The 26,975-nt window shown below is 35.8% G+C and overlaps 1 protein-coding gene across 2 annotated transcripts in view; it reads right to left on the bottom strand.

Moving 5' to 3' along the window:
* Positions 1 to 26,975, bottom strand: part of PIAS1 (protein inhibitor of activated STAT 1) — a 139,844-nt gene that overhangs the window by 82,421 nt on the left and 30,448 nt on the right. For both annotated transcript variants that reach the window (XM_003901106.4, XM_021941791.2), the window contains exon 2: positions 26,047 to 26,491. In XM_003901106.4, the coding sequence (XP_003901155.1) occupies positions 26,047 to 26,491 (445 nt within the window). The remainder of the gene's footprint in view (positions 1 to 26,046; positions 26,492 to 26,975) is intronic.

Below are 26,975 nucleotides of genomic sequence, written 5' to 3' on the forward strand. Positions count from 1 at the left end.
TTAAGTAGCTACTTGGTATTCTACAATATAGATGTACCGTACTTTAACCAATCTCCTGTTGCCAAACACTTAGGTCATTTTCATGTTTCCCTTCCAGAATTAATGCCTTGATGAATCCTTCCCTCCCTGGTTGTATGTGTGTGGATGTGTCATGCATTTGTATGTTATTTCCCTGAGACATACTCTTAGAAATAGAATGGGCAAGTCAAAAGATAAACACAATTTTAAAGCTCTTGTAAAAGTTGTCAAATCGCTTCCAGAAATGTACCAATTTTCACTTGCATAACCAAATGGTATACGAAAGTTCTAGATTTTCTTGCTGACACTGGACAGTGAATAAGAAACATCTTATTGTCTTAAATTTGCGTTTCTTTGACTTTCTAGAAATTGACTATTTTTCATACCTTTATTGGCCTTTTTCTGTATTGTGCACCACCCTATTAGGCTGTAGTAGGCATTCTTTACATTTTTTTAAAAAAAAGATTTAATTCTTCCAAACTGGGAAATGACTACTGTTTTTGGTGATATAATGGTCACTGATAACCTAGATAATAACAGTTTCTTTGGCATGAGCTAGTCAAAAACCTACCTGGAAAGGGTTCATGAGAGAAAAGGAGGAAAGAAATCAAAGACCATAAATTGAGACATCCCTGGAAAGGAATTTTGTGGTGAAGGAAAAGAAAACAAGGATGTAGCTGGAGGGAAATTAGGAGAAAAGTAGTTTTTGAAGATAGGGGAACTGAGCTAGTAAAGAAGCAAAAAAATTGATGATGTAGCAGAGAAAGAATTACTAAGCAATATCCCTGAGTAAGCAAGTGAGTAGGATCTCATGAGCAAGTGTAGAGTCTGGTCTCAGTACAGATACCAGAGCATTCACCCTCACCCTCAGTTACAGAAGAAAACATATACAGTAAATGGGCAGAGATGTAGGCACGTGGGCATAAGGTATATATTGGTGGAAGCCTTTACAAGTTATCTTCTGATTGGTTCCATTTTCTCAGTGAGGAAGAAATAAAACGCAAAGTAATCACCAAAGAGTTACGCCCCAACAACAGTTGTTGGAAGTATGTAGTAAGAGACCAAGACACAAAAGTCACCTAAGAAATTGGCAGAGTGTAGGACTGGGGTAATACTGTATGAAGGCCAGGTAGGATTAAACACCCCTAATCCACACACAAATTGTTTCTAACAGGCCTTTCTATATTAAAATATGTACTATGGTCCTATTGCAAATATTCCCCCTTAGTTTATTCATTTTCCCATTTAGTATAATAAACCTTTCTTTTTGAGTCTCCCCAATAAAATCTTAATGATCTCTCTGTGGTTTTACTCTAGGGAAAATTCCGTCCTCACTTCAATATTATTTAAATATTATCTATGCATTTATTTCAATGCAACCTATATTTTCCTCTGAAATTGTCTGCTTCATTTTTAAGCATTTAAATCTTTAAACCATTTTGATATCACTCTGTTAAATTGCAAGACAGGAATTTTACTTTTTAATGGCCAATTAGGTACTCCTGAACAATTTAATATCCAATTCATACCTCTAATTAGTAATTTCACTTTTGTGTTATTTGAAAATTGTATTTCTACTTTATTAACTGCTTATCCAGGCAACAGTTCCACAGCTTAAATTACTACACCCCTGCAATATATAGAGATACTCTCTTTTCAGAATTCCTCTGGCTATTCTTATTTTTTCTTCTAGATTATTTTAGTCATGATGCCTAACACACTCAACTTCTAGTTAAATCTTCCCAACCCTCACCTCTGACCATGGAAGTAGCATTGAGCAAACACTGATAGGATCAGGGAGCATAATTTTCCCAGGGGTGGCCCATCTACTGCCTTCTGGACAATCAATAAAATGACAAGGCCTAAAGGGATCCAACCATTAGCGACGGATTAACTAAAATCAACCCAAAGCAGTTTAATTCAAGATTTGGAGTATGGAGTATGGGGACTAAGAGCAGGTAACCAGAAGCAAACAAAACAGATGCTTACAAAGATATATGGATGCCACAGAGGGAAAGAAAAAAGCACACAGCCAACCAGAGAAAGTACATAATCATAACTTTCTGATACTGGTTTTAAACCCTATATATTCAATACAATAAAGTTTTCTTGGGTGACCTGAGGTATTATTCTTTCTTGCAATAAAAACAGTCTACAACAAAATGAAACTTTAGAATCATTTGATTAAGTTCTCTTTCCATCACACTCCTCTCTACTAAACTAGATTTTAAACTACAACTACATAAAATTTATTGAGAAGAAATATCTTTTTTTTCTTTTGGAGACAGGGTCCCACTCTGTCACCCAGGCTGGAGTGCTGGAGTGCAGCCTTGATCTCCCCAGGCTCAAGTGATCCTTGCACCTCAGCCTCTGGAGTAGCTGGGACTACAGGCACGCACCACCATGCCCAGCTAATTTTTTTTTTTTTTTTTTTTTTTTGGAGAAGAAGTTTCACTGTTGTTGCCCAGGCTGGAGTGCAATGGTGCGATCTTGCCTCACTGCAACCTCTGCCTCCCAGGTTCAAGCAATTCTCCTGCCTCAGCCTCCTGAGTAGCTGGGATTACAGGCACCCGCCACAACACCTGGCTAATTTTTTATATTTTTAGTAAAAACGGGGTTTCACCATGTTGGCCAGGCTGGTCTCGAACTCCTGACCTTCAGGTGATCCACCCACCTCAGCCTCCCAAAGTGCTGGGATTATAGGCATGAGCCACTGCACCCAGCTGTAAGTATCTTTCAAAGGACTGTCTTTCTATATATTAAAATATTTGGGGGCCTGTAAAAAATTTTTTCTTCAAATAGGTCCTGTACATTTGAAAAGTATTCTTTTGTTTTCTTTTTTATTGTTGCATGAGATTTTTCTTCAATTTTCTAATTCTTAGCAGACATACCAATATTTCTCATAGTGAGCTGCATGAGAATATGCCTTGAGATATTCTGGAGGGAAAAGGGTTTCGTGTTTAAAGAATTTGGGGAAACTGATGCATAAAATATCTCTGGCTTAGAGATTCACAAAATACATTACCATATTAAAAATTGAGAAATTCCACAGGAATAAAAATTGTTTCAATTTAAGTTTCTGAACTTAATGGGGCATGGTCAAAGAGCACCTACTAACATCCCACGCAGCCATAACCAAGGATCACAGTTGTAAAACAATGGTATACAAAAGTGAGTAGACATTTCTTGTATGCTTATTCAGTAGCTTTTAATTCCCTGAATAGACATTTTTGTTTGTATCTTTACCTCTAGTTTCAGACTTGGAACATATGACCAACTTTCAAGTCTAGGCCAAAAAGAGTTTTACATTTCTCCTGGCCAGGGTTGACTGGTCAAGGGCTGAATGAGGCATTTTAAAATAGTATAATCATAGTGAACCTCAGTCCTTTTCCTGGGAATGCTAGGACAAAGATTTACCCTCTTTCTGGCTAGATTTGAATCTGGAGGGTTTCCAGGAACTGCTGGGACCCATACAATGCCTAAAAATGGGATTCACATAAAGGAAGCAGAACCACAAAATGGAGAATATGAAACGAATCTGTTCTACAAATATTTACTCAACAAATATTTACTGAGCACCTAATATGTGTAAAATAATATTCTAGGTGCTTAGTGTACTTCAATAAACAAGAGACCCAAACCACTGCCCTTATAGCATTTACATTCTAATGAGAAGAGAAAGAAAATAAATAATACACATAGTAAAGTATGTCAGATGCTGATAATGTTATGGAAATAATAGGGCAGTGTAATGGGAATTGGAAGGAATAGGGTAGGCAGGGTAGGTGTCTCATCAGGAATATTAATACCTTGACTACAAGAAGATGAAGCAGATAGCCATGTGAATTATTTGTGGGATGAGTATTGCAGGTAAAGAAAACACTCATGCCAAGGCCCAAGACAAGAGTATACACAGTATCTGAGAAAGAGCAAATAGACCAGTGTGGTTAGAGTCAAGGTAACAGAAAGAATAGTTACAGGTGATGATATCAGACAGGTAACAACGATAGCCAGTCAAATGTAAAGTTTTAAACAGAAGAGTAACATGATTAGCTTTTATTTAAAAGTATCACTCTGGCTAGTAAATTGAGAATATTACACAGGGAACAAAGGTAGGCACAGAGATTAACATAATAATCCAGGTGAGAGACAATGGTGGTTCAGATAAGCGTAGTAGCAGTAAAGGTCATGAGAAGTGGTCAGATTCTAGGTATACTTTAAGGGTGGAGCCAATAAAACATCCTAACTAATGAAACTGGAACATAACAAAAGAGAAGAGTCAGGATAACTCAAGAGTTTTTGACCTCAGCAACAAAAAGGATGAAGATACGCTTAACCAAAAGGGAGAATACTGAGGGTAGACTTCATTTTGGAAGAAGAAAAAAAGTTGTTTTAGACATGTTAAGTGTGAGATAGCTATCTGAATGGTGCTATGAAGCAGGCAGTTGGAAACTCCAGAACTCATGAGCGAGGTCTTGAGATATAAATTTAGGGTCCTCAGTGTTTAATTACTATTTAGGGCCTTGAGACTAGTTCAGATCATCAAGGGAGTGAGTGTGGGAAGAGAAGAGGAAGAATGAGGAAAGACATCCAAGAAGAAATGACGAGCATGATACGAAAATCAAGAGAGTGTGGGATCCTAGAGATCAAGTGAGGGAGTGCGCAAGTAGGAGAACCTCATAAACTGTGTCAAATACTAATAGATCAAGGAACCTGAAGACTGAGAACAGATTGTAGGGTTTGGCATCACAGATGTTCTTGACAAGGGAAGTTTCAGTGGACTGACTGAAGCAAAAGCCTGACTGGAGTAGACTTACAGGAGAATGAAAGGTGAGGAACTGGAGACAGTGACTACAGAAAACTTATCTATGGAATTTTGTCACACTGAGGATCAAAGTGATGTGGCAGGGGCTGGCAAGAGAAATGGAGAGTCAAGAAAAAGATTATGGTGATGTTCATTGAGCTCTGCATCAAGCTCCTTAATCTCTGGTTATATAAATTAATGGATTAGCTTTTATGCTTATGCTAGTTTTAGGTAGATTTTAATACTAACCCTTACTGTTGATTTTCTAGTAGTTTTCTTGTACAAGATTAGTTAATAGTTTCTGGTTAGACTCTAATTCTAGAAAGAAAAATCATTTAAAATAATATTTCACTACCTATAAACCATATATTACATTTACTGGTGATAGAGATAGAAACAAAGTGACTATATATTTAGAGTTTTTTTTTTTTAATGTGTGTTTTCTCTAGCTAAGTATAAGCATAAGTATTTACCATCAGCTTTTTTCCTGTTTATAAATGATGGCCACCTTATCTTTCATCACACATTATTATTAGTTTTATAATTGCTCTTAGATGTAGTTTAATAGACACTTTCAAATCCATTCTAAACAATCATTTCTTTTTCAAATGAAAGTATAAGGGTAAAGTATTAAAAATTGAGTAGCAGCCTAAATTCATGATCCCAGGAAAGGCTCCAAAGACTATAAATATCTAATATAAATAGTAGACACTTAACATTTGCCCATAAGCGGTTTTATATTCACAACAGATGAACCAGAAATTCCAGGCATTTGAGTAAATATTGATTTATACTTCTGAAATATACAACTTAAGATAACTCAATCTTATAAACTATTATGTTCACTTTCCCCTAAGAAGAAATGGAATTTCCTTCTGATAAGGATTAAGAGGACTCATTAGAGTGAGTTGATAGGAAGTGAGCCCATATCTGAGCATACTTGCTAGGAACGATGATCAGAGTGATTAGAGTGAAAACAGCTGTAAGTTAATGGACAATCCCTAACAAACACATAAATTGCAAATAAGCAAACATGTACAAATAGCTACTATCCTGGACTCTCATCCCTAAGTAAAAAACCTATAGGTTCAGAAGAAGAACTATTATGAATAGCAAGATTCATTTACTGGAGCTGACCCAGAAAAATGCTTAAGCAAAAGTAGACTTCTTAGAATATGGTTCTCTAGGTCAGTCTATTTCTTTGTACTCTAGGAAGTACAAAGGGTCTCATCTCCTCATGAGTGCATCTTACCATGCTGAATATGCTAGTCTTTTAAACACCCATGAATTATTTTCAAACTATGTGGCCCCTAAATATAACTCAACTTCATCTGTGTTTAACCAAAGAAACAGCGATCCAACACAATGCTGGAGAAAAGCTTGCTGTGCTGTAATTAAGTATGGAACACTATTGTAATCGATGAAGAATTTCAGGAATTTTCAGCAATAGGTCTAATACACTGACATTACAGCCTAACCCCCCCTTCACTCTACAGATCAAACTGTTTTCTTCTGCTTTATAGATAATATTAGAAGGAAACTGGAGGGGATTTTGTGGGGTATAAGAGGCATATCTACAGACCTGAGGAAAATGGCAAAGTGAGGAGATGAACACACCAGACAACTAAGGAGGGGGCAGACAACAGTGGAGGAAACATGAGGAGAGACAACTGGGAGACTGACAAAGGCAACTTTCTATTAGAATTTGGCTTGGGCCAGTTTTCACCTAGGTAAGAGAGTATTTTCTTTCTGCTTCTACTATTTCATCTTTCGGAAACCACAAAACTCTCCATTCAGAAAAATTTAGAGGTCTAGAAGCAAAGGTTATTTTCTAAAGTGTTTTTGCGTTTCTTTCGTTTTTTTTTTTTTTTTTGCAAAGGTCATTTTCATCATGGGCACAGAGACAGGTGTTTAACCATCCATTTTTAGCCTTCATGGGCAGGTGAGGTACAAATAGCCAAGTATCTCCAATATACATATTCTCATTTCTTTCTCTTCTTTCCTCCAACCCTGGGTGCAAACGAATGCACTCTGTCTCTTACACATACATATTCATGTGTGAAAGTGTATGTATACACAAATTAGAGTATAAAAATCAACTGGAAAAGGAAATATCACCTTTAATTGAATCAGTATCTACAACTATAGCTTGCTATACAGCAAAAGTAGTATATTTTATAATGGACCTCAGTTGAAGAACTGGACTGGTGAACATCATTTATTAAATGGTAAAATATTTATGTGAGGTAATTTCTCAAGCATCTAAAAAGAAAGAATGTGCCTATCCTCTAACTTTATATTGAAAATCTAATCTATGTGGGGCTATAAGAGATTTAACAAGCCACTATCATTAAGAACCACAATTTCATTTTAAGGTTATTGTTAGTTATTTATTTTTTAAAAAAATTTTTAGAGATAGGGTTTTGCTATGTTGCCCAGGTTGGTTTTTTTTTTTTTTTTTTTTTTTAATTTTTTTAGAGATGGGGTTTTGCTATGTTGCCCAGGCTGCTTTGGAACTCCTGGGCTCAACCAACTCTCATGCTCAGCCTCCCAAGTAGCTGGGACTACAGGTGTGCACCACTGCGCCCAGCTATAATTTCATTTTATACAGATTAAACACATTTCAGAGGTTTAATCTATAAAGCGTAACTGGGGTTAAAGAAGCATAACTGGGGTAAAACTAGAAGCTAGGTGAAACACTAGATTGGAAAGCAAAGTGAAAGGAAGCTGCAGACTTAGAAAGGCTAAAATAGATTACTCATGAGGTAGTAAAAGCTCCAGCTTCTTTATTCTGGAAACACTAAGTTAAATGTCATTCTCCAATTCTGATGTAGCAAACCTAGATAATATGGTGGGAAAGTGTGAAATATGAGAAAAAAATCACATACATAAATATAATCTTAGACTTGAAATTGACTTCAAAAGAACTCCACGATCTACACAGGCATAAGGAAATTATACACAAATATACCAATAATAAATACAAACAAATGGCCTGATTTACTTATCTAAAGTAATCTAGATAAATTCTAGAAAAACTTCTGAAGTAAAAATATAAGTTAGCGTATTAAGACTATCTGGTAAATAGTAATATACTATCTCTGCTAAAGAGGAAGTTAACAATTCATATCCTGAGTGAACCGGAAAACCTGAATTTCCTAAAATTCTAGATGAATGAAACTGCAATGTGGCAAATTAAATATTGTTACAGCTCAGTTCTCTTGGCGGAGCTTTAACACAATTCTCAATGCAGTCATCAGATTTTCTTAAACCTAACCCACCTACCCTGAGTTGAATGATTGCTTCTTAGCTATACACTATAGTCCTCTCAAAATAATCTAAAGTAAAGCACTAAAGACAAATATTTTCTTCATTCAATAGCAATTGTTTCATAATTTAACTACTGAACCTATTAAGATTTTGACTGTCACTATGCAACGTGGCAAAATGCCCCTTCTGTCAGAGACCCTTATGTAAACTTTGTTATATAACTGCTGTACATATTTATGGAATATATATTTTTGTACATGCATACAATGTGCAATGATTAAATTAGGGTAACTAGGATATCCATCACCTCAAATATTTATCATTTCTTTGTGCTAGGAACACATCGTATCTTCTCTTCTGGCTATTTTGAAACACATTAATAAATTTTTATTAACTATAGTCTCCCTCTGGTAACCACCATTTTAGTCTCTACCTCCGTGAGATCAATTGTTTTTAGCTCTCACATATAAGTGAGAACACGAAATATTTCTCTCTCTGTGGTTAATATGAATTTTGAAGAAACAAACAAATATGAACACATTTCTCATAGAATAAATTAGTGAAGAGGAGGAGAGGCAAGACACAGTGATTACTCTTAAAAGTTGTCCATGTTGGCAGTAAAATTTAGGCTTAAATGTGTTGGGTAAAATTTCAATAGTAACTACTTAGAGAAATAGAAGGTAGAACTCCCAAATCATTAGAAAATAAAAGAGAAACAAAGTATAATTAATATCACAGAGGTCAGAAAAAAATGACAGAGACAACAAATTAAGACGGTAGAACAAAGACCAAATGTAACATTAGCATAAAAATGAGAGTAAGTTAAATTTTAAGACTAGAGTTTTTAAAAAGCCAGCTACATGCTATTTGTAAGAGAAATCTACCACAATGAGATGTCACTAGATGACTATATTAAAAAAGACATACAATAACAAGTGTTGGTAAGGATGTGGAGAGAAATGAGAATCCTCATTACTCTAGTAGTAAATTACTAGTGGGAATATAAATGGTACAGCTGCTTTAGAAAACAGTCTGGCAGTTCTTCAAAGGTTAAACAAAGTTACCATATGAGCCAGCATTTCTAGTTTTAGATATTTAACCAAAAGAACTGAAAATGTATATCCACACAAAAAATTATACACGAATATTCATATTAGCCAAAAAGTGGAGACAACTCAGATGCCCATCAACTGATGAATGTATAAACAAAATGTGGTATATCCATATAACAGAATATTACTTGGCCATTAAAAAGAAAGTTTTGGCACATACAACTTTATGAACTTGAAAACATCATTCTAAATGGAAAAAGCCAGTCACAGAAGGTAATATACCATACAATTCCATTTATATGAAATGTCCAAAATAGGAAAATCTATAAAGACAGAGGCGGTATTAGTAGTTCCAGGGGATAATGGGAAGAGGTGGGACTAAAGAGTGATTGATAAAGGGTAGAGTGTCTCTTTTCTGGGTGATGGAAATGTTCTAAAATGGACAGTGATGATGGCTGCACAACTCTGTGGATATAGTAAAACCAATGAATTGTATACTTTAAAGGAATATATTTTATGGTATATGAATTGTATGCCAATAAAGCTATTTTTAAAACAAAAATCATAAAGAACCCCAAAATAACTACCACAAAAGGTTGAAAACAAAAGAACAAAGTTTATGTCCAGGCTGAAAACAAAAGAACAAAGTTTATGTCAGACAAATGCTAACAAAAAGCTTAAAAAAAAAGGATAATAATACAAAACATGGTAGACTTCAAGGGCAAAAGTCTAAAAACAGAAAAAAAAAATTATCATTTTAGCTTTCCCCCTAAGATCGAAATCAAAGAGGGGTCAGGCAGAGTGGCTCACACCTATAATCCCAGCTATTTGGGTGGGCAAGGCAGGCGGATCACTTGAGGCTAGGAGTTCAAGACCAGCCTGGCCAACATGGTGAAACCCCATCTCTATTAAAATACGAAAATTAGCTGGGTGTGGTGGTGTGCACCTGTAGTCCCAGCTACTCAGAAGGCTGAGACAGGAAGATCACTTGAGTCCAGGAGGCGGATGTTGCAATGAGCTGAGACCGTGCTACTATACTCCAGCCTGGGCAACAGAATGAGACCCCGTCTCAAAAAAAAAAGAAATAAAAATCAAAGAAGAATGTTCACTGTCACCACTATTATTCAACCCTCTATTAGAGTCATAAAGCAATAAGGCAAAGTAAATAAATGGAAGGCAGCAGGCAGATGGTAAAGGAAGAAATAAAAACTGTCCGTTTGCAGAAAACAAGGTAGTCTACGAAGAAATACCCCTCAAATTGACAAAAAACTTCCTAGAACTAAAAGTGAGCTGAGCAAGGTCACAAGATATAATCACTCAGAAAAAAAAACAAAATATTTAAGTATAGATCTAACAAAACAAGTGTGGGAACTATCTACTGAAAACTATAAAATGCTGATGAATAAAATTTTAAAAAGATCTAAACAAAAGGCAAGACATACCATGTTCATATACTGGAAGGCTCAAAATAGAAAAATTATTAATCATCCCTAAATTGATATGCAGGTTTAACGCAATTCCTATCAAAATCCCAGCAAGATTATTTGTAGAGAAAGAGAAGATAATTCTAAAATTTATGTGGAAAGGCAAAAGAACTAGAAGAATATTTAAATGAAGTAAAAGCAATTACTCCACCTAATTTTATGACTTATTACAGAGTCTGACACAGTAATCAAGACCATGTGGTAATGGTGGGAGACAGAAACACTGATCAATGGAACAGAACAGAGGACCCAGAAAGAGACCCACATAGGTATGGACAATGATTTCTGATAAAGATGCAAAAGTAATTCAATGGAGGAGGATGGCCTTTTCAACAAAGGCCTAAGAACAGTTAGATCTCCATAAATGAATCTCAATCTCAATCTCACACCTTATATATAAAAAGTAGTAACAAATGGATCACAGATTTAAAGGTAAAATGTGAAAATATAAATTCTCAGGGGGAAAAAATAAATCTTCCAAATCTAAAGTCAGGCAGAGAGATTTTTGACTTGGCTGGGCACTATGGCTCACGCCCACAATTTCAGTGTTTTGGGAGGCTGAGGTGGGAGGATCACTTGAGGCCAGGAGTATGAGACCAGCTTGGGCAACACAGTGAGATCCCATCTCTACAAAAAGTAAAAAATAAATTAGTTGGGCACGGTGGCACACCCCTGTAGTCTCAACTACTCAGAAGGCTGAGGCCGGAGGATTGCCTGAGCCCAGGAGTTCAAGGTTGCAGTGAGCTATGACCACATGCCACTGCATTCCAGCCTGGGTGACAGAGCAAGTCAAAAAAGCGGGGTGAGTGTGCAAGTGGGGCTCTTAGACTAGAAACCAAAAACACAAATCTAACAAAGAAATCAATAAATTAGACTTCCTCAAAATTAAAGATTTTGTTCTGTGTTAAAAAAAATCCTATTAAGAAGACAAGCCAGGCGCAGTGGCATGCATCTGTAGTTCCAGCTACTCGGGAGGCTGAGGCAGGAGGGCTACTCGAACCCAGGAATTTGAGATTAAGGTAAACTATAATCACTCTTGTGAGTAGCCACCGCACTGCAGCCTGAGCAACACAGTGAGACCCCATGTCAACAACAAACAAGGAAACAAACAAACAAGACAAGCGACACCACGAGAGAAAAGATCTGCAAACCACAAACGCAACGAAGGACTAGAATCTAGAATCTAGAAAGAACTCTGAAAACTCATTAGTTAAAAACAAAACAAAACAAAACAAAAAACACTGCAATTAGAAGAGACTAAAGACATAAAAAGATATTTCACTGAAGAGGATATTCAGATGGCAAATAAACAAATAAAAGGATGTTCAACATCATTAGCTACTAGGGAAATGCAAATCAAAACCACAATGAAGGCCAGCCATGGTGGCTCACATCTGTAATCCTGCACTTTGGGAGGTTGAGGGGATAAGATCACTTGACTCCAGGAGTTTGAGACCAGCCTGGCCAACATGGTGAAACCCTGTCTCTACAGAAAATACAAAGAATTAGCCAGGTGTCGTGGTGCGTGCCTGTAGTCCTAACTACCTGGGAGGCTTGAGAGGTGAGAGGATCACCTGAGCCAGGGAGGTTGAGGTTGCACGGAACCATGATCGTGCCACTGCCCTCCACCCTGGGTGACAGAGTGAGACCTTGTCTCAAATAAAACAAAACAAAACAAAACAAAAACAACAAAACACAAAGAGATATCACTATATTCCTATCAAAATGGCAAAACTAAAAAATAGTGATAACACCAAATGCTGACAAGGATGCAGAAACACTGGATCATTCATACATGTCCGCTAGGAATGTAAAATGATACGGTCACTCTGGAAAATAATTTTGCAGACCTTTTAAAACTAAAACTAGAACTAAAACTACCATACAGCCCAGCAACTGATAACCCTTGGGCATTTACCCCAGAGATATAAAAACTTATTTTCGTACAAAAAATTGTATATGAATATTCATAGCAACTTTATTCATTAACAGCCAAACACAGAAAACTATGTGAATGTTCTTCAGTGGGTAAATGTTTAAACAAATGAAAGTACATTATATGGTAGAATACTTCTCAGCCCCCCGCCAAAAAAGGAACAAACTACTGATATACACAGCAACTCGGATGAACCTCTGGGGCTAGAGAGAGTGGGTGAGTTTATCAAAAGGTTAGCAAGACTGAGTCTCGTGGGTGACAGGACAGTTAAGTATCTTTTATTGTGGTGGTAGTTACGTGTGATAAATTTGCACAGAGCTACAAATACACATATGAGTGCAAATACAACTAATAAAAGCTGAAAAGCTCTGTGTACTGTACCAATGTTATGTCCTAGTTTGGATACTGCACTATATTCAGAAAGATGTTAACAATGGAGAAGGCTAGGTGACGAGTACACAGGATGTTCCTATACATTTCTCAACTTCCTACAAATCTATAATTATTTCAAAATCAAAAGGTGGTTTGGTTTTTTTCCCAAAGAAATACAAGCTACAGACTGGAAGAAAATATTTGCAAACCACATGTCTGACTAAAACTAGTATCTACAACATACAAAGGAACTCTCAAAAGTCAATAGTATAAAAGCAAGTAATTCAATTAAAGAATGAGAAAAATATGCACAGACATTTCACCAAAGAGTATAAGTATGTGGACAGATGGCAAATAAGTATGTGGAAAGATGTTCAACATCATTAGTCATTAGGAAAATGTAAGTTAAAACCAAAATGAGTTATCGCTACATACATACTTAAACACCTAAAAATAAAAAAGTGATAATAACAAATATGCTGGCAAAGATAGAGAAAAATTGGACCTCTCATACAATACCAGAAGAAACAGAAAGTGGTACAGCCACTCAGGGAGACAACTTGGTATTTTCTCCCAAAAAAAAAAAAAAAAAAAAAAAAAAACAACGAAAAAACCTATATACTTACACATATGACCCAGCAATTCCATTCCTGGGCATGTATTTGGAGAAGAAAAAAAAACTTATATCCATGCAAGCACCTGTACATGAATACTCAAGATAACATTATTTGTGATAGCCAAAAACTGCAAACCACCAAAATGCTCTTAAACAGGCTGAATAGTTAGAGAAACTGTGATATATCCATACCATGAATTACTACTTAGCAATAAAAAAGAACTGATAGCTAACATGCAACACCAATAATAAAAAACACTCAAAAGACAATCACAAGGGAAAAAGTAGTCGCAATTTATATCACAAAGTGCTAAATTTCTTAAGTCTATAAATCAGGGTGAAAAAGCCCAACCACCAAATTTTAAAATGAAAAGTTCAAAGAACTTTGAACAGTTAAAATATATATATACACACACACATATATATATATAGAGAGAGAGAGAGAGAGAGAGTCACCCCCCAGCCTGGGTAACAAGAGTAAAACTCCGTCTCATAAATAAATAAAATAACAACATGCTTGTATAATAAAAAAAAATACATATTTTTAAAAAACAACAAAAAACTTCACCCTCACCCATAAGAGAAGCGCAAGTTAAAACTATAATGAGTTATAAATTTTCAGCTGATAATTTGGAACGATCAAAAAGTTTAATAACACACTGTATCGTTGAAGGCACAGGAGGAAAAAACAGTCTCTTACAGAGCCTGTAAGATTACAAATTAGCACACACACCTTTCTCTAGAGGGAAATTTGGCGACATCTACAAAAAATATTTAGATGCGTTTTCTATTTCTAGGAATTATAAAACTACTGGCTATATTTAGACAAGTGCATAGTGATATATATTCACAGAATATTCTCTACAGCAATGTTTTCAACAGCAAGAAACTATCCAAATGTCAACCAACAGGGGAATATTTAATAACAGAATCCAACGAATCAACTGCCTACTAAGTAGCTGCTAAAAAAGAATGAGGCAAATATGTTTGTTTGTATGTGCAGGAACTATCTCAGTAAAGATATAAAAAGAACTGAAAGCAACACCTGTGATTGAAATAAGGGTGAGAGAGGGACTTCCTTTTCATTACAAACCCTTTTGTAACTTCTGATTTTTGTATATCAATGTATTACCTATTTAAAAATTTAAAAACAATCAAAAAATTAAATATAATTGACCTTTGAACTACACAGATTTGAACTGTGCGGGTCCATTTATACACAGATTTTCTTCCACCTCTGCCACCTCTTAGACAGTAAGATGAAAATCCTTCTATTACTCCTCCCCTTTAGCCTACTCAATGCAAACATAACAAGTATGAAAACCTTTAAAATGATCCACTTACAGAATAGTAAATATATTTTCTTTCCTTATGATTTTCTTAGTAATGGTTTCTTTTCTCTAGCTTACTGTACTATAAGAATACAGTACACAATACATATACAAAATATGTGTTAATCAACTGTTTATGTTATTGGTAAGGCTTCTGGTAAACAGTAGGTTATAGTAAAGTTTTGGGGACGTCAAAAGTTACATGTGAATTTTTGACTGTTTTTGTTGCGGGGGTGGCATCCCAATCCCCTTGTTCAAGGGTCAACTGTACAATAATTCCATGTTAGCAGAAAAGTATACAATTAGACCAATGGAACAGAGTAAGATCTAGAATAACATTCAAAGGAAGTTTTGGGAAAAAAATTAAATTAGAGCCCTATACTCATGTAAATAAAAATAAAATCCAGAATTGATTAAAAAACCCCACAAATGTCGGAACTGGAAAATGTTTTTTACTCCTCTAGGAGGCAGGATAGGTCATCTGGAATCAAACAAAATCCAACAGCTGCTGGTTTAATATATGAAAAGCAATCAGTGTTATACACCATATTAATAGAATAATGGGAAAAACTATACAATCATCTCATCAGATGTTGAAAAAGCATTTTAATAAATTACAACATGCAGGCTGGGCGCGGTGGTTCACACCTGTAATCCCAGCACTTTGGGAGGCCAAGGCAGGTGGATCACCTGAGCTCAGGAGTTCGACACCAGCCTGGCCAATGCAGAGAAACCCCATCTCTACTAAAAATACGAAAATTAGCTGGACGTGGTGGTGCGCGCCTGTAGTCCCAGCTACTCGGGAGGCTAAGGCAGAAGAATCGCTTGAACCCGGGAGGTGGAGGTTGCAGTGAGCTGAGATCATGCCCTTGCACTCCAGCCTAGGTGACAAGAGTAAAACTCTGTCTCAAAAATAAATAAACTAATTAATTACAACATGCTTTTATAATTAAAAAACTCAACAGGAAGGGCATCTATGAAAGACTCCAAAGCTAACATTATACTTAAGGGTGAAAGACAAGATGCTTTTCCTAAGGAACAAGAAAAGAATGTCTACACTTCAAATTCAATAGCATATGAAAAGAGTTTTATATAACGATCAAGTGGGATTTATTCCTGGAATGCAAGGATGGCTCAGTGTATGAAATTCAATATAATACATCACATTAACAGAATGAAAAAACATTGTTTAAATGTCCATAATACTCAAAGCAATCTACAGATTTAATGTAATCTTTATCAAAATCTCAATGGTATCTTTTACGGAAATAGTAAAAAAAAATCCTAAAGTTCATACAAAATCTCAAGGGACTCCCAGAAGCAAAAACAATCTTGAAAAAGAACAAAACTGCAAGCCTCACACTTCCTGATTTCAAAACATATTACAAAGCTACAGTAATCGAAACAGTGTGGTCTTGCCATAAAGACATATAGACCAATGGAACAGAATAGTGAGCCCAGAAACAAACCCTCACTCATATATAGTCAAATGATCTCTGACAAGGCTGTCAAATCACACAATGGAAAAAGGACAGTCTTCAATTTTTATTCAAAAATACAGTTTCAAAATAAACATTTTAAATAAAATTCTAGGAACTGCAGATTATCCTGAAAGGACATACAGAGATAATAAACTAATTTATTTGTTTTTCAACGATTCAGGCTTTTTATTTTCACCTATCTTAAAGTGATTTAATTCTAGTACTACATCCAACATCCAGTTTCTTTTGTACTGTAATATCTCCATATTTGGCACATCTAAAGCTTACTTACATTTCAGTTTTAATAAATTTAGCCAAGAGTAGTGCCAAAGAATTACAATAACTAATCTCTGCCCAGAGCTATTGGGGTCTGCCACAAGCACTGTCAGGAATGAAGCAAAGAAAAAGAACGGGCCAGGCATGGTGGCTCACGCCTGGAATCCCAGCACTTTGGGAGGCCGAGGGGGCAGACTGCCTTAGCTCAGGATTTCGGGACCAGCCTGGGCAACACGGTGAAACTCCGTCTCTACTAAAATACAAAAAATGAGCCAGGCATGGCAGTGGGCACCTGTAGTCCCAGCTACTTGGGAGGCTGAGGCAGCAGAATCGCTTGAACCCGGGAGGCAGAAGTTGCAGTGAGCCAAGATCCCACCACTGCACTCCAACCTGGATTGGTAAGCCGGACTCCGTCTCAAAAAGAAAAAAAAGGAGTAAACCCAAAATTATTTGCAACGCAGCTTGTATCAATAAAGCGATCTTTTTAAAATAAGAGGGCTGAAAGTGGCTCCAAGCCTGTAATCCCAGCACTTTGGGAGGCTGAGGCAGGCGGATCATGAGTCAGGAGAAGCCGAGACCATCCTAGCTAACCGCAGTGAAAACCAAAAATACAAAAACTAGCGGGCGGGTGGGGCGGGCCTGTAGTCCCAGCTACTTGGGAGGCTGAGGCAAGGGAAACCCGGGGCCGAGGCTTGCAGTGAGGCGCCAGAGATCCAGCCTTGCACTCCCAGCCCTGAAGCTGACAGAGAAGGCAGACTCCGTCTCAAAAAAAAAAAAAATAGAAAGAAAGAAAGAAAAAAATGATCCCCCAAAATTAGATTCTCCCTTTGTTAACATTATCCTACCTACCCCATGACAACTATACAAACAAGACTATTACATTAAAATCACCAGATAAAGAGACAGAATATTATCTACAAAGGAATGTACGACTTAGCAGGTAAGTGTTAGATTTCGTTTTGAAGGTCAGAAACCAGGCTGCCAATTAGGAAGAAAAATTTCCAAAGAAACTCACCTACAGAAAACTTAGTGCTCTTGATTTCCCAAAATTCAAGTATAGAGGAGCACAGCTTGTGCTGAATTATTTTAAAAGCAGAGTAGAGGCTGGGCGCGGTGGCTCATGCCTGTAATCCCAGCACTCTGGGAGGCCGAGGCGGGTGGATCACGAGGTCAGGAGATCGAGTCCATCCTGGCTAACATGATGAAACCCCGTCTCTACTAAAAATACAAAAAATTAGCCGGGCGTAGTGGCGGGCGCCTGTAGTCCCAGCTACTCAGGAGGCTGAGGCAGGAGAATGGCGTGAATCCAGGAGGCGAAGCTTACAGTGAGCCGAGATCGCGCCACTGCACTCCAGCCTGGGCGACAGAGCGAGACTCCATCTCAAAAAAAAAAAAAAAAAAAAAAAAAAAAGCAGAGTAGAATGAATCACAAAACCTTTGAATGCTCTTTCTAATACTTATCAGAGCCTGCGTCCTTGAATTTGCATCACCTGATCTCCAGGCACTGGCTATTAGGCATGTGGAAAAAGGGAAACTCAATTATAAAAAATGAGAAAAGAAGAAAACTGTGAAATATAATCCAATGTCAGAGGAGCCCTTGGCAGAAAACACTGGTAACCAATGTTAGTAAGACATAGCAGAAACCTTACCCGCACTGCACAAAACATGATGGATCATTTTAACTATTTAGGAGTGTTAAAGCACCTGTTCCCTTTTTTCCTAAAGCAAAACCCGAGTTTACATAAATATATATATATTTCAAATATTTTCTATAAGTTATTTCTACATCTTCTCAAGCCTAAAAGAGTTGTAAATATCTACATAGAAATATTCTACTTTCAATAGGAAAAAGGGTCAATCTAGTTTTTTTAAATACTAAGACTACACACCCAGCACATCTAGGTTGCCGGTCTTCTCCAGAATTATTGGTATACTGTCCCATGTCAAGTAAGAACAACTGTACCTTTAACAGAGCACTGGAAAATTCAAATACATATAGCCCAGAAAATAGACATTCTTGGTGTTTAATGGAAAAGACTGTTTCATGAACACCAACATTTAATAGAAGCCAGGCTTAAAAATGAGAAAAATAAAACATGGTTTGTTTAATCACAAATTGAAGGACACCTATGTGGTCAATTTAAATGTTTCTCAATGTTTCAGATTCTTCAGTCTGTAGCATCCAAACACTTTCCAAACAATATTAGGACACTTTCAGAATTTAGGAGGACCAAGAAAAGGCAGTGATCTTTACAGATAATTTCAAAATTTTAAATAATTTTTGGTGAAAAACAGAGACTTAAGGAAAAATGCCTAGGAAATTATTTCATTTTTGTACTCATTATTTACTGTCACTGTGCTCAATGAGAAAAGAAACTGAAGTTCTAAAAGAGACTATAAACATATAACTGTATGATAAAAAACTTAATTTGCTTCTCTACTTTTCCCAATCCTTCCCCTCATTATAACCCTCTCAAAGGGGTAAAAGAGAGCTAAATGATTTCTTTTAAAACGCAACCACAATTATGATCCATGTTGTGCCCCCACAAAATAAACCACTTAAATTATTCTCAGGCAAGAAAACAAAAGAACTAATTTCAATGCCTTCGGGGAGTTTAAGAAGAACGGTGCAAAAGAAATTCAGTAGAAGCCCTCTTAACCGATACTATGATTAACTGATGCTCTCCATTCCCTTTATAGAACATCCAGACCAATGCCCTACCAAGCTAACTGCTTGTGGCCAGTAGACAACTCTACAGTGCTTCTGCACAATTCTGCTCACACCATGTCATGTGCTTACCAAGAACCACAGGTTTATTCTCAAACTTGCTTATGTTAGTTGCACTGGTAATTGTAATTACAAAACTGAATTAAATATTACAAAAACTGCTAAAACGCTGTAAAAAGAAAGTTGCTGTTTTCATGAAAACTAAGTTAAATGCTCTGGAAAAACCTGATAAAGCCAAGTTGCTTTTTAAAAAATGCCATTGAAGACAACTATAAAAGATTTTTCCCCATTCGCAACAGATTCTATACTCAAATTTTATCTTCATAAAAGCCTTTAAATCATCTTGCTATAATCTAAATCTGGGAAGTCATCAGTCTCAAAGAAAAGGCCTTGACCTACATCAAAGACTGGCAAATAAATATACATTAAAGCAAGATGTTTAACTTATGTATCTTTTTTTTTTTAATCAATTCACTACTGGTTTCAACTAGATTGGCTAAAAGGAGTATCTTAATCCATTCGGGCAGCTATAACAAAATACCTCAGACTGGATAATTTATAAACAACAGAAATTTATTTCTCACAGTTCTGGAAGCTGGGAAGTCCAAGACAAAGGCATCTGCAGATTTTGTGTCTGGTGAGGCCTGTTCCTCATAGACAGCAGCTTTTAGCTGTGTCCTCACAGGGTGAAAGGGGGCAAACAAGTTCCTTGGAGCCTCTTTTATAAGAGCCGTTAATCTCATCCATAAGGACTGTGACCTCATTACCTAATCACCTGCTAAAGGCCCCACCTCTTAATACTATTGCACTGGGAATTAGATTTCAACATACGAATTTGAGAGGGACACATTCAGACCACAGCAAGGACATATTTTATCCTTCAGTAATCAAGTAGAAGAACACTGAATTAGAACATTAGAAATAACACTCGTAGTCAGCTGGGTGCGGTGGCTCACACCTGTAATCCTAGCACTTTGGGAGGCTGAGGTTGGTGGACTGCTTTGAGATCAGAAGTTCAAGACAAGCCTGGCCAACATGGCGAAACTCCATCTCTACAAAAAATACACAAATGAGCCGGGCATGGTCATTCCTGCCTGTCGTCCCAGCTACTCAGGAGGCAAGGTGGGAGGATCGCTTGAGCCAGGAAGCTGACGTTGCAGTGAGCCAAGAATGTGCCACTGCACTCTAGCCTGGGCAACAGAGCAAGACCATCTCGGAAAAAAAAATAAAATAAAATAACACTCATAGTCAATAATTATTATGCCTCATACCAATCAATGATAAATCTCTAATCAATAAATACATATGATGGGAACTTATTCAGATATACTGTCTAAGATCTTTAAAAACTTTAAAAACTTCAATAAATACATATGATGGGAACTTATTCAGATATACTGCCTAAGATCTTTAAAAACTTGAAAAGACATCACCTGAGAAGGTAAAATTTGACTTCAATCTGATATAAAGCAAACAAGATGAGTCACCATACTTTTAGATGACTACAGATGGCTGACCTAACAATTTTCCGACTTTACGGTGGTAGGAAAACAATAGGTGTTCAGTAGAAATTACTTCGAGTACCTACACAACCATTCTGTTGGTAACAAAACCATTCTGTTTTTCACTTCAGTACGATATTCAATAAATTACATGAGCTATTCAATACTTAATTATGAAACAGGACTTGTGTTAGATGTTATGTCGGCTAATGTGTTTTAGGCACATTTAAGGTAAGTTAAGCTAACCCATCATGTTTGGTAGGTTAAGTGTATTAAGTGCATTTCTGTCTTAGGATATTTTCAATTTATGATGGATTTACTAGGACATAACCAGAGGAGTATCTGTAGACCAAATGAACGCAAAGCTGTCTGTTCTATACATGTTGGCCTTTGAAATAAGTAAAAATATTAAAAATATTTAAAAGCACTATGTTAAAAATGTATTTTCTATTTGAAAATTTACCTGAGTCAAGGAAGATATAAATAGCTAAACGAGTAACAAATATAAATCTATTAATAGATTTGTTTATACTTAAGTCTGATTCAAATCAAATACTGTATCCTAAAGAACTATTATTTTGTTCACCATAAAGTATTCTGTTTTTGCCATTATGTTCTAACAAAGCCAATTTAAACAATAGCTATAAACAATATTATAAACTATTTTGAATGATATAGGTATTATTAAAAGATTGAGAGGAAATATCAAATAATTATCTTGTCCCTGAATGGACAAGATATTTTAATCCAAAATTATTTTTCCTTTTTATTTTCATAATTATGTACATTTCATAGCTCATCAACACCAATATTGGCACACTAAGCAATAAGGTATTTCAAACAAAGTACCCCTTAACACAGGTGCTCAACATACTATCAAAATTAAAATTTTCTTCCATTATTTATATGGATCCATAATATATGCAGCTGCCGGGTTAAATAAGCTAGTGAGGGTCTCCTCTCCTTCAAAATGAATCCAGAAATACACACACACACAAACACACACACACCCATAAATGACTAACAAATGGAACACCACAGAAGTATTTTTAAAGTTTATCTGTAAAGTAAGCACATAATTTCTGTGGATTCTACATCAAACACGACATTTTTGTAATTAGCGGGAAAAAATTTTAATTAAGTATATTAAATTTCAAAGACATCAATTAACCTAACAGATGACAGGATAGGGCAATAAGAGGAAGAATACCATTTTTCCCTACTCTATTTCCCATCCCTATCATAGCCACTGTTTGTAATGAGACAGTATGGTATGGCTCAGCTGTGTTTGCAAGGTAAAATGGTTAAAATCCACTGAATTAAAATGAAATAAAAGATTCCATCTATTGCATTAAAACTAGTTGAAGAGCTAATAAATGTTTACTGAACAACAACCATGTAACAGGTTCATATCTAGCTATTATGGGGATTTATAGATAAATGCCTCAGAAGCCTTATCATTTTTAACAAAACAAAAACACTTAATAAGAGGTAAATTAAGTGTTATGACAGACTGGGCAACATGATGAGACCTCATCTCTACAAAAAATAAAAACAAAAATTAGCCAGGTGTGGTGGCACACACCTGTGGTCTCAACTACTTGGGAGGCTAAGGTGGGAAAACTGCATGAGCCTGGGAGGTTAAGGCCACAGCAAACCAAGATCTCACCACCGCATTCTAGCCTGGGTGACAGAGCGAGATCCTGTCTCAAAAAATAAATAAACAAACAAACAAATAAATAATGATAATAAAATATTCAAGTTGGGTGTGGTGAGAATGAGGCCAAGGTGAGAAGATCACTTGAGTCTAGGACTTCAAGACCAGCCTGGGTGACACAATGAGACCCTGTCTCTACTAAATATACTAAAATTAGCCAGTTATAGTGGCACATGTCTGTAGTCTCAGCTACCGGGGAGGCTGAGGTGGGAGAATTGTTTCAGCCCGAAAGACAGAGGTTGCAGTGAGCTGAGATTGCACCACTGCGCTCCAGCCTGGGCAACAGAGCAAGACCCTGTCTCAAATAATAAAATAAAATAAAATAAAATTTTAAAAATAAATGTTATGAGGCCGGGAGCAGTGGCTCACACCTGTAATCTTAGAACTTTGGGAGGCAGAGGTGGGCGGATCAACTAAGGAGTTCAAGACCAGCCTGGCCAGCATGGTGAAACCCTATCTCTACTAAAAATAAAAAATTAGCTGGGCATGGTAGCACGTGCCTGTACGTCCCAGCCACATGGGAGGATGAGGCATGAGAATCGCTTGAACCCAGTGGGGCGGAGGTTGCAGTGAGCCCAGATTGTGCCACTGCACTCCAGCCTGGGCTACAGAGTGGGGCTCTGTTTCAAAAAATTAAAAATAAAAATAAAAAATAAATGTTATGAGAGCATGTGGAGAAAGTGAAATTGATTCTGGCTGTGGAAGAAATATACAGATGAAAGGAGGAAAGCCTAGAAAGATAAATGAAAAAGGTTAAAGAAAAAGAGCATCTGAAATAAGCCTCATAGAAAAAAACAGAATTGAGATGACAGGCAAAAGTAAACAATAAATTAAATATCTTACTTTACAACAACCTTTTACTTCACCCTCTCAATTCTTACAGTTAATTATGGACAATGAAAAGAATACTTTAATTATGGCTCCAAAATAAAGGCCTTAGAATTATTTTAAATTGATTTAAAGAAATAACAAAATGATTGTAAGAATGAATGAGAATTATCTAAAAAAATGGGAATTATCAGAACTACTGTTTCCATTTTAGTTAGAAATACAAACCATGCATGAAAACATTCAGTTTACATTTGAACATCTTAAAATTTCTTTAAATCTGGTGCTTAAGACCACAACAGAAGGGAAAAAATGAAAAACTAAATGTGCCTGTCCCATTCTGGACTCAGTGATAGCTGTGATCAACTAGCCAGCTGGTGTTCGAAAGTATGTTTTTAAAAACTTGATTTTAAATGTATGTATGTTTAGAAAGAAAGAGAATGCTGGAAGCTATTAAATTTTTCAGAAAACATGGTTTTCTAAAAGATTTAAAACAAATGAACCACTGGCAAAAATAATCATTTAGGAAACTAAGTTCTGTGACAAATGTAGCCACTTCATTTACTGAAGTACAGAAAAAGTCTTAATAATGTTAAAGAATCTATAAAAACAGAGCCTTAAAATATACTCATTCTAAATAAACCCTGAAGACTAACTACATAAAATCTTTTTTCAATAAATATTTTTCACATTCACTAAGCATTCCCCTGCAACAAATATTTATTGAGCCAATAAACTTCCACAGATTACTTTCTGGTGAGATCTTTTTATGCATATTCAAATTGGTTTGTTTTTAATTCTATAACAATGAGATACTGAAAATCTATTTACATATCACTAAGCAATTCTACACCACCTATTCATTTGGTGACTTTCTGTGAATACATACCACAAACAGCAGATTTATTCATGGAAACTGGCATTCAAATCAAATTATCCGTCAATTATTGTTATTTGTGACAGTTATGTTCTATAAAATCACCACAAACACTGAATTTGTGAATATATAATTGCTGCTACTAGGGAAAGTATAAGGTTAGGTTCCTGCAAGCCCCTGGTCACAACGTTTTCATCAACTGATCAATACATAACACATATGTACACATACATATATGTATACATACAGACCATATATAGAGATATAGATAGAAACAGATATGGCCTTTAATTTAAAATGGGAGATATATATATATATATATATATATATCAGACAGACAAGAAAAGATGCTTATGATATATTATTAAGGGGAAAAAAGGGAAGTTAAACAATACTATGTATATGATTCCTTCTGTAAAAAACAAGAAACAACTTGCTTGTACTATATATGCATACACACTAAACAGCTAACAAAGAAGGGACTTTGGCAATTCCATTTTTTACAATGAGCATGTATCAGTTTTATAAGCATACAGTAGATTCTCAAAAAATGTTTTCTTATTATGGCCACTTAAAAAATGAAATAATGTAATACAAAACTCATGTTGTTTCAAATGATTCCTATAATCTTCATGTACTCAGGTAAATTCTGCTACATATAATTAAGAACAAACACCTCATATTTCAAAGATAGAATTTCAGTAAAACATTTTCAAAATGCTCTCAAAAATTCGCAAAAAATGTTCTCAACACTTGCCAATCCCCCAAACTGAAACATTCAATGATTTGTAACAGGGATTCACAAGCTTTCACTATACGGGTAAATATTTTGCGCTTTGCGGGCACAGATGGTCTCTGTACATATTCTTTGTTTTTCTTTCTTTCTTTTTTTTTTTTTTTAATAACTCTTTAGGAATATTTTTCAGATTTCTTAGCTCAGAATCACACAAAAACAGGTCACAGACTGGATTTAGCTTGCCAGCCATAGTATGCCAACAAACCAGCATTTAGAAGTCTGATATTTTAAATATATTACACCAAAGGCATCAGAGGTCACAACAGTTGAGTTTTATTCTACATTAAGTAAATAAGGTAGCATTATACCAATTAAAATTACAAGTTAATATATTGAATTCTATATGCTAGACTACAAATCAAATGATGTAACAACACAGCAAAATAAATTTCAAGCATTTATATTATATAACTGTAATCAAGAGTGTGCATGTGCATGCTTATAAAGCATGCACTTCTCCACTTGAAAAAAATCAGCTGAAATTTAACTACCACACACATCAAAGCTCAAGTCTCCTTTTACAATCATTAAAACCATTCACTTATTTAAATAATCAAAACTAGTAAGTGACTTGTTTTAGAGATCAATCCCTGAAAATTAAGAACTAATCAGAGACTTGTAGTGACTTACTCACTTTTAATTTTCTAATTTATAAGAGATATTGTAAAATATTAATCAATCTTCTAAAAGACTCCTCTTTGGAAGTTTATATTCTTGAAACTTTTTAATATTTACCGTGTCAGTAACCATCAATATACTACCTTTTTTCCTCTGAAAGATAGCTTTTATACATTTGATTTTATCTAAATTTGAAAGATCTTCATTATTATCCAGCTGTTACTATCAAATGAAAATTTCATTATGAATAATAAACTGGGTCAAAGTAAAAGTCTAAAATGAAAATTCATTTAGAAAATTCATCCTGCAAAAGTAACCAAACACCATACAATAATCTTACCTAGACTGGTGGGTTTTATCAGTTCATCCAGTAAATCATAAAATGGTAATTTTTGAAGTTTTATATCCGGATGGACTGGGTGAAGAGCTGATGTAAGATGTGGGAGTTCCAGTTCATGTTTAGGTCCCAGAAGAGAAACAGGGAGTAATGGCGATGATGCAGGGTGACCATCGTAAGTGAGCTGTGGAATGGTAGATGGAGACAAAGTTGCTGGCATAGGACTTGAATGTACGTTGGGGATGGACAAGTCTGCAGGCGTCATGATTTTCTGCGGGAACCGCCGCCTATAGAGTTCCTTAATTTTCATTTGTACAGCAGGACTACAGCCAGCCTTTAGCAAATGCAGGGCTTTTGTGAGAAGTTCGTGTTTGCGTCCGTGCTTGTTCCTCCCAGCGTAGCCCAACAGTACTTGGAGTTCAGAAACTCTAAGGCTCATAACCATTTGCTTAGAGAAAAAACAAAATGTAAAACATTAGTATTCCAATAATATAATTTACACTATTAAATGACACTTTATTATAACCCCCTTCCTATGGTTTACTTAAGTAAATAAATGCCAATTCACTTATAATCCTAATTATTTCAAACTTCAAATTTAATCATTTAACATAAGTAACCAAAGAAATGTAAAATTATTATTCATAAATTGACTTCTACCCTTGGCTATAAGAGATATAGGATAAACTATACACCAGGGAAAACCACACCTCACTTTATTCCACTGTTTTGATGAAACTGTCAGGTATTTATCAAGCACTTATTGAGTCTCCAGGAGAATGTTGAATGCTATGTAGACGGTAAAACATAATGATGTGCCCTCAAGAATATTTTGTTTTCTTGGGGAAATTATAAGTATATATGAAACAACAAACAGTCCACCTCAAACACCAGATGTAGCCAGGATATCAATAGCTATTATCAAGTGTTAC

The sequence above is a fragment of the Papio anubis genome, chromosome 7, assembly GCF_008728515.1.
Source record: "Papio anubis isolate 15944 chromosome 7, Panubis1.0, whole genome shotgun sequence".
Classification (NCBI taxonomy): domain Eukaryota; kingdom Metazoa; phylum Chordata; class Mammalia; order Primates; family Cercopithecidae; genus Papio; species Papio anubis.